Genomic DNA, 12,796 nt, shown 5'->3' with positions numbered 1-12,796 from the left:
CTCCACACATCTTTAAAATACCAGTCTCATGCAGATATTGAAAGGTCCTTACCGTGCCTTATGTAATTTTCAGTAGTGATGATGATCGAAACAATATGCAACCATGGGGGGAAAAACAATGAAGCCCCATTTTTTCCTTTTTCTTTCCATGTCATTATCATCAGTCACTGCTTAGTTTCTACAGACTAAGACAAGTGTGCCTCCTCCCACAAATCCTACTGCTCCTGGGACAATTGATCAGACTGAGCAGTAGCTCTGAACTCTGTGTGATATCTCAGAGGAAGAGATTCAGAAATCAGATTTAGAAGAAAAGTCAGTGACACTAGCAGAAAGGAAGTGAGAAATTTTCATCTTGCTGCTTTACATTTAATTCTTTGATCATTTTCAATAATAATTCATTTTCAATAATTTTATAAAGACCATGTTAGAGAACATACTGAAAAGTTTAAGTCAATAGGAGAACCCTAGATTTGATCTTATTTATTTTCCAAACTGGTATTTTCTAAAGAACAGGTATCATTTTATCTCCATGGGTTATGATTCTTTTTGACATCCACATATTTAAAAAGTATAAAATTTACACTGTAGAAGACAAGTTGGGGTCTAATTTTCTTTTTAAAAAACTTATCCCTCAATTTTCTAACACTATATAAACATGTACATTGTATAATAATTTAAAATATCACTAATAAAATATTAAATGCCTGTAGGCACTTGAATAATTTTAATTAACAATTTCACATATATGTATGCATATCTGTGTCTGTATATGTATTCCATTCTAACCCACTCTCAGCCTATTATTTCATAAGGCTCACTTGTAACTTACCCCACATACCAGACTTCTACTATATAAATTTCCTTGAACTTTTGACATACTTATTCTTCTTTGTGAAATTTACAGTCTCATAGGATACAAAATAGAATAAACAACTAGATATTGTCCTGTTGTTTCAAATATGTGCATTTACTAAAGAGATCAGAAAATAAAATACTTAATTTTCATGTTATTTAATAAAAACTTTCATAGAAATACTGTAGTTATATTTACATAGAGCCCACTAATTTTGCTCATCTTAATTTTCTTCAAAGCATCTCTTCCTTTGGGAACAAGTCCTCATTATCAGCACTAGTTGCACTTTGATGTGCTCATTTACACTATTCCACTTTCCCTGGTTATAGTGGTGGAACAACAACACAGGTAGAATCAGTTAAAATCTTTGCCCTATATTCACCCTCTTGTAAATCTAGCAGCACACCAGGGCCCATAGTCTCAGCTGTGAAAAATCTTTCTGAAAAACAAAGACAAAGAGAAAATATCAGGGATTGGAAGAAACATGTGGAGGGAACATCCTGGAAGCATGGGGTCCCCACTCCTTATGCTTTCTTTGAGTTCTGCCAGTCGTGTACACCAAATTATTTGAGTTGGTTTATCACTTTTTATTTTGTTTTTCTTTTACTCAATTTCATATTTGTGAGATTTATCTACACTGTTGTCTGATCATATCATTTTATTTGCATTCCATCAAATACATATTCCACCATTTTAAAAAATTCAGTTTACTGTCATTGTTGGGGGCTTGAGTTGAACATACATAGCTCATACAAGAAGGAAAATGTAGCCTGAAGATGTCAGCCTCACAGGTGAGACAGACAAATGAAGCTCAATTGTTTGTAATGAGCATCCTCACCAAGAGAATTAACATTGAATACTATATTTAATGTTTTATGTCTCAAAAAATCCCTGAGCAGGAGGTTTACTTCATGTTATGCCTCAAAACTCAAAGATGAAGCTTCCAATATAAATGCTGCTTATAAGTCTCAGTGAGAGATACTTGTCAATTCTCCCATGGAACCATGAAAAACAGCTATTTAGGGTAAATTCTACCATTTTAGACTTCTTTAATTATGTTCAAGCCTTGATACAGTTTATGCCTCATGAGTCAAGAAAAAGGGATATGCTGAACAAATAGTTGATAATTATGGGTCCGTATCTAGAGACTAGATGAACCCAGAACTGAGCTTTTGTGACTGTAGATTATACAGACTAAGTGATAGATTCAATATAGCACTTTAGTTTCATTTGAGAATAAGTTCCATGTAACCAAGAATGGTGTAAGGAAGAATGGACATTTAAATGGTGGTATTACTTAACTCAAACATCTGGTAATGCAGATAAGAAAGGGGAATTTTTTTTCTGCACCTCTTTATAACACTGACATATTACCAAAGTAGAATATATTTTTGCAAGTAGAACTAATGAAGATTTCTAAACCACTATAATATAAGAAATGTCTACTTAACTGAAGGACAACATAAACCAAAGAATACTTATCTTCTGTAACCAGGTGATCTGGGTTTAATGAACAATGTACACTTACATATAACCAAACTTTGACTATTCTATTTATATTTTAATAAATAAAACAGAGTAATTCATCCTCCAAGAATAGCAGGCAAGGATCATCTCTGTGTAGATGGTAGCTAGTACTGGTTTCTAATTCATATCTTTTTCAAAAAATGTTTCAAGAATTTTGGATGTATGTTATTTCAAAATGCAATGCCTAGAACATACTATATCTCCAATTAATGTATTTTTAAGATATAAAAGTATTGCTGAAATTGCAACAATCCTTCCCTCTGGATACTACTGTCATGGATGTATTATATGACAAATAAGTGATGCTCTGAGTATACGTATTGTAAGAATTTTACTTCAACCCTCTAGGCTATAGCTGGGTTAGGCGTCTTCGATCTGTGAAGTGAAGAGTGAAGATGAAACCTGAACTGCATGACCTATTTCTTCATCTGAAATGCTTCAGATTTTCATCAAAGGAAATGATACAAAAGTTCATTGCAAATGTTTGATATTGCAATACAATTCAGTGCTAAGACAAACATACCCTTATGGTATTTTAACCTCAGGGGGCTATAATCAGATATCCCAGTGGATTCTCTCAGAACTTGGATGTAATGTTATTCTATCTAAACTGAGACATTCTAGCTCTTGGGGCTAGAAATGTACCATAAACAATGGGAAAAAAGGAAATAGTGCCAGTGCAGACAAGCTTGTGTCTCTAACGAAGCCAGAGCTATGATCAATGAGGCACAATGGTGGCCCTCACAGGCGGTGCTGGTGTTGACCCTAGTGTGGAGCTAGAACTGAGGGGAAACTTGAGTCCACAGGGAAGGAGAGCTGGCTGCACCCACAGGCACAGCCTAAGTCAGGGTTTCTGTTCTGGTGACTGATCATTATTGTTCCTGTCCATGGGCAGCAATACCAATGGCTGATTTTTATGATGCCTCTGTCATTCTCACACTCTTTACAGTCATAACTTCCTAAAGATTAGTGATTTTAGTTTGAAATATTTGTGTTTTCATTGTGACTTTCCAAATGAGGTACATCATTGTCATCTCTCCTTTTCAATAATGATATAAATTGGAATAACCTTGTAGTAAGACTTCAGGTATCCAAACTTTGTATTTATACATCAGTTTCAGAGAGAAATAGGAGTATTCTAATTATAAGGCTTTAAGTAACAATTTTAATAAAGCAGATGAATGCTTTGGAAGTTCATTCCATTTTGATGACTTACTTTGAGAAGAAAAAATATTGAACATGTTATTTTTTCAGAGAAAGGATGCCCTTCTTCAGGACATCAACTTACTACTACATTACAATTCCATGTTTGCAGTCTTCCAACTCTGCTTATTAGTTACTAAATGATCCCTCAAAACAAAACAAAAAAGCAAATAAGCATGCTCAAATCTCTTGATAACTTCTATCCTACTTCTAAATTCTCTTTCTTCTTTAATGGGAAGGGTAATGTAAAGAATTCAGATTATCTTAGTCTTAATAACCTACTTTCCATCTTAGTCTTACACTACTTAGAGGGCTCTTTTCTTATGTCTAAAAGGGAAATTAATGTAAATTGTCATTTTTTATATGTACTGATTTTTTTATTCACTAAAAATGTTAACATAGTTGGAATTATTACCTGTGAAATGAAAGTTTGAAAGTAAAATAGTGAAAAAAATTAATCCTAGTCATTTTTCTACACTGAGTTCAAATTCAGGAGATAAATATTGAACTTATTATAAAGGAGGAGACTGACACAGACACACAGACAGACATCCAAACACATGGATAGATATATTCTAATACATAGAATAATATGTCCATATAAAAGAAAACACACATTTTTTAAAAAAATTTCTTGGAGTCAGCCAATTAGAACTGACTTTACAAATTCCTCCTCTAAAATTTGTCTCCAGACACTTGTTCATGATATTCCCATTCTGACACCAACTGCTCATTCCATTCTCCGCATCCTGTTCCTAGGAATGGAAAAGATTTCACAGCATTTCCTGTGACTTGTAGTTCCCAATTCCAACCCTAGATACTCATTTTATTGGTTATTTTCTTCCATAGGATTTGTGCGTTTGGATGGAGGAGGTGGACCTTGCTCTGGGCGAGTGGAAGTGAATTCTGGAGGAGGATGGACTCCAGTATCTGATGGGAACTTCACCTTCCCCACAGCCCAGGTCATCTGTGCAGAGCTGGGGTGTGGCAAGGCAGCAATGGTCCTTGGGAACTTGCCCCTCAAAGAGGCCAGCGAACAGGTCTGGGCTGAAGAGTTCCAGTGTAAGGGATGGGAGCCTGGGCTCTGGTTCTGCCCCAGAAGGGCCTGTCCTGGAGGCAGCTGCCAACACAGTGGAGCTGTGCAAGTTGTCTGCTCAGGTGAGACTTATGGCAGTACTTTAACCTTTCTGCACACTCTTCTGTGGCAACAAAATGTGAAATCGTGTTTCTCCTTCCAGAGTACACAGAGGTCAGGCTCACGAAAAATGGCAGCTCTCAGTGTGAGGGTCAAGTGGAGATGAAGACGTCTGGAGGCTGGAGAACACTCTGTGCCTCCCACTGGAATATGGCCAATGCCAATGTTGTTTGCCGTCAGCTGGGCTGTGGGGTCGCCCTCTCCACCCCAAAAGGAGCATACTTTGTGGAAGGACATGATGAGATCTGGAGAGACCGATTTCACTGCTCAGGGTCTGAGTCCTTCTTGTGGAATTGTCCTGTGACTGCCCTGGGTGTTCCTGCCTGTGCCCATGGAGACACAGCCTCTGTGGTGTGCTCAGGTAAGGGAGGTCAGGGCTGACTGTAACTCGGTTTGCTCATTGAGTGACATGATTGTGAGAGCAGACGGTGTGGAGGGCTGACTTCCGAAATGAGATATTCTGTGGTGAAATATGATTATTCTCAATAACCATACATCTTTCAGGTCCTTTAAGGGTTATTCAGAGGAATGCTTTTTGACTGACAAAGGCTAGAGGTTTATTATTACCTATATAGTTTAACCATAGAGCAAAACAGAGTAACATAAGGAACACCCAAATATATTCTGCAAAGTTTCCTCAAATCTTAACGTTGTGACACAATATTTGCTTCAGAGTTTTTTATTATATATTTTTATTTGTACTTATTAGGTTTACATGGTTATTCTACTGACGTTTCTATTCCCATTCCCCCTCCAATCCCTTATTCCTCTTTTTCTAATCCAAAGTTCTATTCTTCACTACCCTCCCTTAGTTTGAGTTAGCATCCACATATCAGAGAAGATGTCAGCTTTTGGTTTTGGGGGACTAACTCATTTTGCTTAGCATAATATTCTCCAGCTACATCCATTTTCTGGAAGATGCCATGATATCATTTTTCTTTAGGGCTGAGAAATATTCACTTGTGTATACTGTGTATACATACTACCTTTTCTTTGTCCATTCATCTGTTGAAGGGCACCTAAGTTGATTCCATAGTTTAGCTATTGTGAGTTGAGCTGCTATAAACAATGATGTGGCTGTGTCACTGTAGTATGCTGATTTTAAGTCCTTTGGGTATAAACCAAGGAGTGGGATAACTGGGTCAAAGGGTGGTTCTGTTCCGGGTTTTCTGAGGAATCTCCATACTCCTTTCCATAATGATTGCACATTTTGCATTCCCACCAGCAATGTATGAGTGGACCTTTTTCCCCAAATCCTCAATGACTTTTACAGTTGCTTGTATTCCTGATAATTGTATATCTACTTGGAGTGAGATAAAATGTTAGTTTTGATTTTCATTTCTCAAATTGCTGGAGATGTTGACCATTTTTTCATACATTTGTTGATTGATTGTATATCTTCTTTTGTGAAATGTCTGTTCAGTTCCTTAACCCATTTATTGATTGGTTATTTGTTTTTTGGGTGTTAATTTTTTGGAGTTCTTTATATATCCTAGAGATTAATGCTCTATCTGAGGTGCATGTGGTAAAGATTTTCTCCTACTCTGTAGGCACTCTCTTCACATTATTGATTGTTACTTTTGCTGAGAAGAAGCTGTTTAGTTTGAATCCATCCACGGATTGATTCTTGATTTAACTTCTTGCACTTTAGGGGTCTTGTTAAGGAAGTCAGATCTTAGGCCAACGTGATGAAGATTTGGGCAACTTTTTCTTCTGGTAGTCACAGGGTCTCTATTCTAGTGCCTAAGTCTTTGATTCACTTTGAGTTGAGTTTTTCGCAGGGTGAGAGATAAAGGTTTAATTTCAGTATGTTACATATGACTTTCCATTTTTCCCAGCACCATTTGTTGAAGAGGCTATCTTTAATCCAGTGAATTTTTTGGCACCTTGGTCTACTATGAGATAACTGCATTCATGTGGGGTTGTCCATATGTCTTCTATTCTGTACCATCTGTATATGTGTCAGTTTTGGTGCCAATACCATTCTGTTTCTAATACTATAGCTCTGTAGTACAGTTTGAGGTCTGTATTGTGAGGCCTCCTCCTTTACTTTTCTTACTAAGGATTGCTTTGGCTATTCTGGGTCTCCTAATTTTCCAAATGAATTTCATGATTGATTTTTGTCTTCTATGAAGAATGTCATCATGTTACTTGTATTCTTGATAACTGCCATTCTGACTGGAATGAGATGAAATCTTAGAGTAATTTTTTTATACCATAACTTGTTTTTATTAGCGGAGTTTCTTTTTTTAAATTTATTTTTATTGTAAACAAGTTGGATACATCTTGTTTCTCTGTTTGTACATGAGGTAGAGGCATACCATTTGTGTAATCATACATTTACATAGGGTAATAGTTTTTGATTAATTCTGTTATTTTTTTCCTTCTCCCCAAGCCTCCCACAACTCTTTTCCCTCTATACAGTCCCTACTTCCTCCATTCTTGCCCCACTCCCACCCCCGCATTATGTGTCAACGTCCACTTATCAGCGAGATCATTTGTCCTTTGTTTTTTTAAGATTGGCTTATCTGACTTAGCATGATATTCTCCAATTTCATCCATTTTCCTGCAAATGCCATGATTTTATTATTTTATTATGGCTAAGTAATATTCCATTATATATGTATACCACAGTTTCTTTATCCGTGCATCAATTGAAGGGCATCTAGGTTGGTTCCACAATCTGGCTATTGTGTTCTTCTTTTTCTAGGGCTTTGAACTGTAGCGTTAGGTCGCTTATTTGTTGATTTTTTCTTCTTTTATGAATGCGCTCCAAAAAATAAATTTTTCTCTAAGTACGCTTTCATAGCGTCCCAGAGATTTTGATATGATGTATATTTGTTCTCATTTACCTCTAAGAATTTTTTAGTTTCCCTCCTGATGTCTTCTGTTATCCATTCATCATACATTAGTGTATTATTTAATCTCCAGGTGTTGGAGTAGTTTCTGATTTTTACTCTGTCATTTATTTATAATTTCAATCCATTATGATCTCATAGAATACAAGGTAGTATCACTATCTTCTTGTATTTGCTAATAGTAGCTTTGTGGCATAAAATATGATCTATTTTAGAGAAGGATCCATGTGCTGCTGAGAAGAAAGTATATTCGCACTTTGTTGGATGGTATATTCTATATATGTCTGTTAAGTCTAAATTATTGTGTTATTGACATTTATGGTTTCTTTGTTCACTTTTTTTTGGAAGATCTGTCCAGTGGTGAGAGAGATGTGTTAAAATCACCTAGTATTATTGTGTTGTGGTCTATTTGATTTCTGGCATTGAGAAGGATTTATTTGATGTATATGGATGAGCCACTGTTTGGGGTATAGATATTTATGATTATTATGTCTTGCTGATTTATGTTTCCCTCAAGCAGTATGAAATGTCCTTCTTTATCCCTTCTGATTAATTTTGGCTTGAAGTCCACATTATCTGAATGAGGATGGATACTCCAGCTTTTTTGCTGTGTCCATGTGCATGGTATGTTTTTTCCCATCCTTTCACATTTAGTCTGTGGGTATCTCTTTCTATGAGATGAGTCTCTTGCAGGCAGCAAATTGTTGGATTGTTCTTTTTTATCCAATCTGCCAGTCTGTGTCTTTTGATTGATGAGTTCAGGGCACTAACATTCAGGGTTATTATTGAGATATGATTTGTATTCCCGGTCATTTGGCTCATTTTTTTTTTTTGACATGTCCTTGTTTCTCTTTGTTTGGTTGTTCCTTTAGGGTAGTGCCTCCCTTTGCTGATTTACATTCTTGTTTTTCATCTCTTCCTCATGGAATATTTTGCTGAGAATGTTCTGTAGTGCTGGCTTTCTTTTTCTAAATTCATTTAGTTTCTGTTTATCATGGAAGGATTTTATTTCGTTATCAAATCTGAAGGTAAGTTTTGGTGGGTATAAGATTCTTGGCTGGCATCTGTTTTCTTTCAGGGCTTGAAAAATGTTGTTCCTGGCCCTTCTAGCTTTTATGGTCTGGGTGGTACATAAAACCGCTGCTCCCAGCCCGGGTTGCTTCAAGTGGCTTGCGTTGCTTCTTTCGGCCCGACCAGCGGGACAAAAGACACGTACACTTCAGAGGTTCATGAAGCAGCTTCCCCTTTATTCAAATAACACCCTCAATATATAAGCAGTCTCATGCATAAGCAATTGTAACCAGATATGTCCATCCAATCCTGTTAAAGGACAAGCGATCACTCGCTCAAGCATACATGTAAAGTATATCTGTCCACACGCTAGGCAGCTGAACTGATTATCATATAGCCAATTGTAAATGCTTCCTGCCTTTCTCAGGCATAATAAGGATGCTACTTGCTCTCTGCCAGTCGTCATCTTTAGATGCACGTGGCGTAACCCTGGGCCCCGGGTTTTGCCCACCACAACTTCCCCTTTCTGTTTATAAAAGGGACCGTGCCTGTCTTAGGTTGTCCACTACAGAGCAACATCCTTACCTGTCATTGGACAATGAGGCTCTAGCCCTCATTTCCTGTCTTAGGTTGGTATGAGCTCCCCATGAATCTTACCCGTCTTTGACTACCGGTCCAGCATATTTAACCAGACTTGGGGGGATGAGCCAGCATCATTTGCGATGAGAGCTTGGCAAATAATGGCTGTTTCTCTGCACAGATGTATATGCATTTTGTATAAACACTATATGCACAGAACAGATACAACACACAAGAGACCTCCCCTGGACAAAAACTTAAACCATTCTTTTCCCCATAGAACAGCGGACTGCAGAAATGTGGCCAAATGTTGTAAAGTTAGGAGGATATAGAATAGAGGAGTTGGTAAGGGGTACAGGATAGGGCCACATCTTCATTATCCCTCATAGTTCACGGGAGTCTCCTCCATTAATTTGGCGAGAATTCGCGGGAGAAGCCTCCTCATCTTCTTCCTGTTTTTGGGTCTCTGTTGAGGCCTTGACCAATCTCTCTGGCACCCAAATTGGCGATTGTGCGTCCTGTGGGAAAACACAAACAGACCCTCGGGTCCAGATTAATACCTGATCTGGGCCTTTCCATTGTCCCATAGAATGTCCTTCCAGAGCACTTGAGGTAGATGTTTTTTTATTAGGCTCTGAATGACAGTCAGCAGCCGATCGGCCCTCAGAATCAAGATTTTAAAAATTTAAAATGAACAAGACAACAGACAATTTGTCTTTTGGGGATCTGTATGATGCCCCATTCCCCCTTTTTCTTTATAAAGCATGTTTTTAAGCATTAAATGGGCACGCTCAACAATGCTTTGCCCAGTAGGATTATAGGGAATTCCTGTGACATGTTGAATACCAAAGGTGGAACAAAATTGTTTAAAGGCCTGGGATGTATATCCAGGACCATTATCTGTTTTAATTTGTTTGGGAACTCCTAGGATGGAGAAAGAGTGTAAACAGTGTGTTATTACATCTTTGGTTTTTTTCTACAGTATGAGCAGAGGCCATAATAAATCCTGAAAAGGTATCAATAGACACATGAATGAATTGTAGTTTTCTAAATTCTGAATAATGAGTTATATCCATTTGCCAAATATGATTGGGCTGAAGCCCTTTTGGATTTACTCCTAATGAGGGGTTAGGAATAAGTGTAGCACATTTAGCACAAGATTTGACTATGTCCCAAGCTGTTGCCTTAGTAATTTTATAGCGTGTACGTAGAGTGGAAGCATTTACATGAAATTTGGAATGAAAAGTTTTTGCATTTTCAAGCGTATTAAAGATGTGTGGGTCTCTGGTGGCCATATCTGTTAAATCATTGTGTAAACTTAAAGGACCTTGAAGGCCTATATGAGCCAGAATATGCCCATTAAAAAAAAAGGATTTTTTCTGTCCCAAATAAGTTTTGTAAACTTTGCAAATATTTATTAATAGTGGAGGTGAGGGACCAGTTAATTCTAAATTTTGAACAGCATTAACAATGTATTTGTTATCAGAGAATAGGTTAAAAGGCTCATGGTGGGTTTTGAATACTTCTATAGCTACTAATAGTTCTGTTTGTTGTGCAGATAGAGTATTAAACAACAATGTTTCTGTAACATTATCTATAGTAATAGCACCCGTACCATTTTTTGATCCATCAGTAAATATAAGGGTAGCTCCTGTAATAGGTTCTTTTCGGGTGACATTTAGGAAAAAATTATAGGATGTTGACTCCCAAATTGGAGAATAGGATCAGATGGCAAATGATTGTCAAACACAGCAGAAGTACTAGTAAAGACTATAGCCCATGAATTTGAATTATTAATAAGATATTGTATCTGATCAGTAGTATATGGAGTAGTGATAGTTGAGGGATGTGATCCGAAGGTGGAAAGGGATACTTTTAATGCCTTAAGGATTAATTCTGCCACAGATTCAGTAAACAAGTCTAAGACCTTGTTAGGGGCATAATTCATGTGAACCCATAGAATAGGACCCTTTTACCAAAACACTCCTGTAGGTAACTTATTTGTGGCCAAGACAATGAATGATAAAGGCTTAGTTAGGTCAAAACGATCAAGATGAGCCTTTTCCATAGCTGTTTCAACAAGCTTGAGAGCTGTTCGAGCCTTAGGGGTAAGCACTCACTTAGAAAGAGGGTCAGAATCACCTTTAAGAATATCAAACAGGGGACCCAAACTTGACGTGGGTAAGCCCCATCTTTCCAGTGACTTTAGTAAGGAATTATAACATTGCTCTAAGACAGGTTTTTCCTCATGAGCTAGCAAAATATCATCCATATAAGGATAGATTAAAAGTTGAGGGTTAATTTGTTGATGCACACCGGGGGGGGGGGGTGGAAATTAATCTGATTACCTTGCCCTTCATATGGTCCTTGGCCTGTCAGCATGTTTAGATTCCATTGAGGATTGCCCGCAACTGCATTATGTCGGGCAGTATCAGAACATAACTCCTGGTTAGCCACCTTCCATTTTAATATGGCTGCACTTTTGTTAGGATTGGAAGCCATACCCAATCCCCTTAAAGTCTGATCTGCCTGTTGAAGTGGCCAGGCTTTTGACCATTCTGTAATTTTGATAATACTTTTGTCAGCCCCAGTATCTAATAAACCCTCAAAACTTTTGCCTTCTATTACTAACTTTGTCATAGGCCTATCTTTTAAATCCCATGTTAACATGACCATATTTTGGCCAGTAGAACCTAACCCTTTATTTCTCCTAATAATATTTTTTCATGGATATTGATCATAGCAACTGGGTAAGACCAACAATTGTGCTATGTGATCATCCTGAGCTATTATTGCTACACCTCTTGGTGAAGAAGCAAGGATTTTTATTTCTCCTGTAAAATCAGGGTCTATAACTCCAGGGACAATATTCAATCCTTTTAAAGCAGAAGAACTCTTCCCCAGAACTAGTCCCACTGTTCCTTTAGGTAATGGGCCGACAACCGAAGTTGGCATTGGCTGTACTCCCATCTCTGGAGTTAATACTGCTTTGGTGGAGGCACAGAGGTCTGAACATCTGCTTTCTCTTTCAGAAGCTTGACTTGATTGTTCTTTTTTTACAGTTTCTAATATCTTTTCCCCTTTTCTTAACTGTTTTTGTGATTTTGGTTTTTTGGAAGTCAGACAGAAACAAACTAATGTCACAACAATAACAACAACAACAACAAACAGAAACCAAACAAGGAAAGGTAACACAAATAACTTACATATATTTGTTATGGGACGTCCTTCACTGACTCTTGGGACAGCCTTTCAATATATTCTCTCTCTAGGAGAATCTTCCTTTACACTCCCTCTCTAGGGGACCCTTCCGTTAAAACCTTAAGGCAACGGTTTCCTCAAATAGGGAAACCTTCTCGTTAATTACGCTAGTGAAACTGTCTTTTATATACCTGAGCGCTCACCCATTCCAAGTCAGATCCTCGTCTGATCGCGGTCCGGGCCACCACTTATGGAAAACCTCTGCTCCCAGCCCGGGTTGCTTCAAGCGGGGGCCACTTCTTTCGGCCCGACCAGTGGGACAAAAGACACATACTCTTCAAAGGTTCGTGAAGCAGCTTCCCCTTTATT

At 37.7% G+C, this 12,796-nt stretch overlaps 1 protein-coding gene across 1 annotated transcript in view; it reads left to right on the top strand.

Moving 5' to 3' along the window:
- Positions 1–12,796, top strand: part of LOC306662939 (antigen WC1.1-like) — a 114,062-nt gene that overhangs the window by 72,836 nt on the left and 28,430 nt on the right. Inside the window, exons 9-10 of the mRNA XM_079143196.1 lie at positions 4,433–4,741; positions 4,822–5,139. Of these exons, the coding sequence (XP_078999322.1) occupies positions 4,433–4,741; positions 4,822–5,139 (627 nt within the window). The remainder of the gene's footprint in view (positions 1–4,432; positions 4,742–4,821; positions 5,140–12,796) is intronic.

Source organism: Sciurus vulgaris, assembly GCF_902686455.1.
Source record: "Sciurus vulgaris genome assembly, chromosome: 5".
Lineage (NCBI taxonomy): Eukaryota > Metazoa > Chordata > Mammalia > Rodentia > Sciuridae > Sciurus > Sciurus vulgaris.
This window is presented reverse-complemented; position numbering and strand designations above follow the sequence as displayed.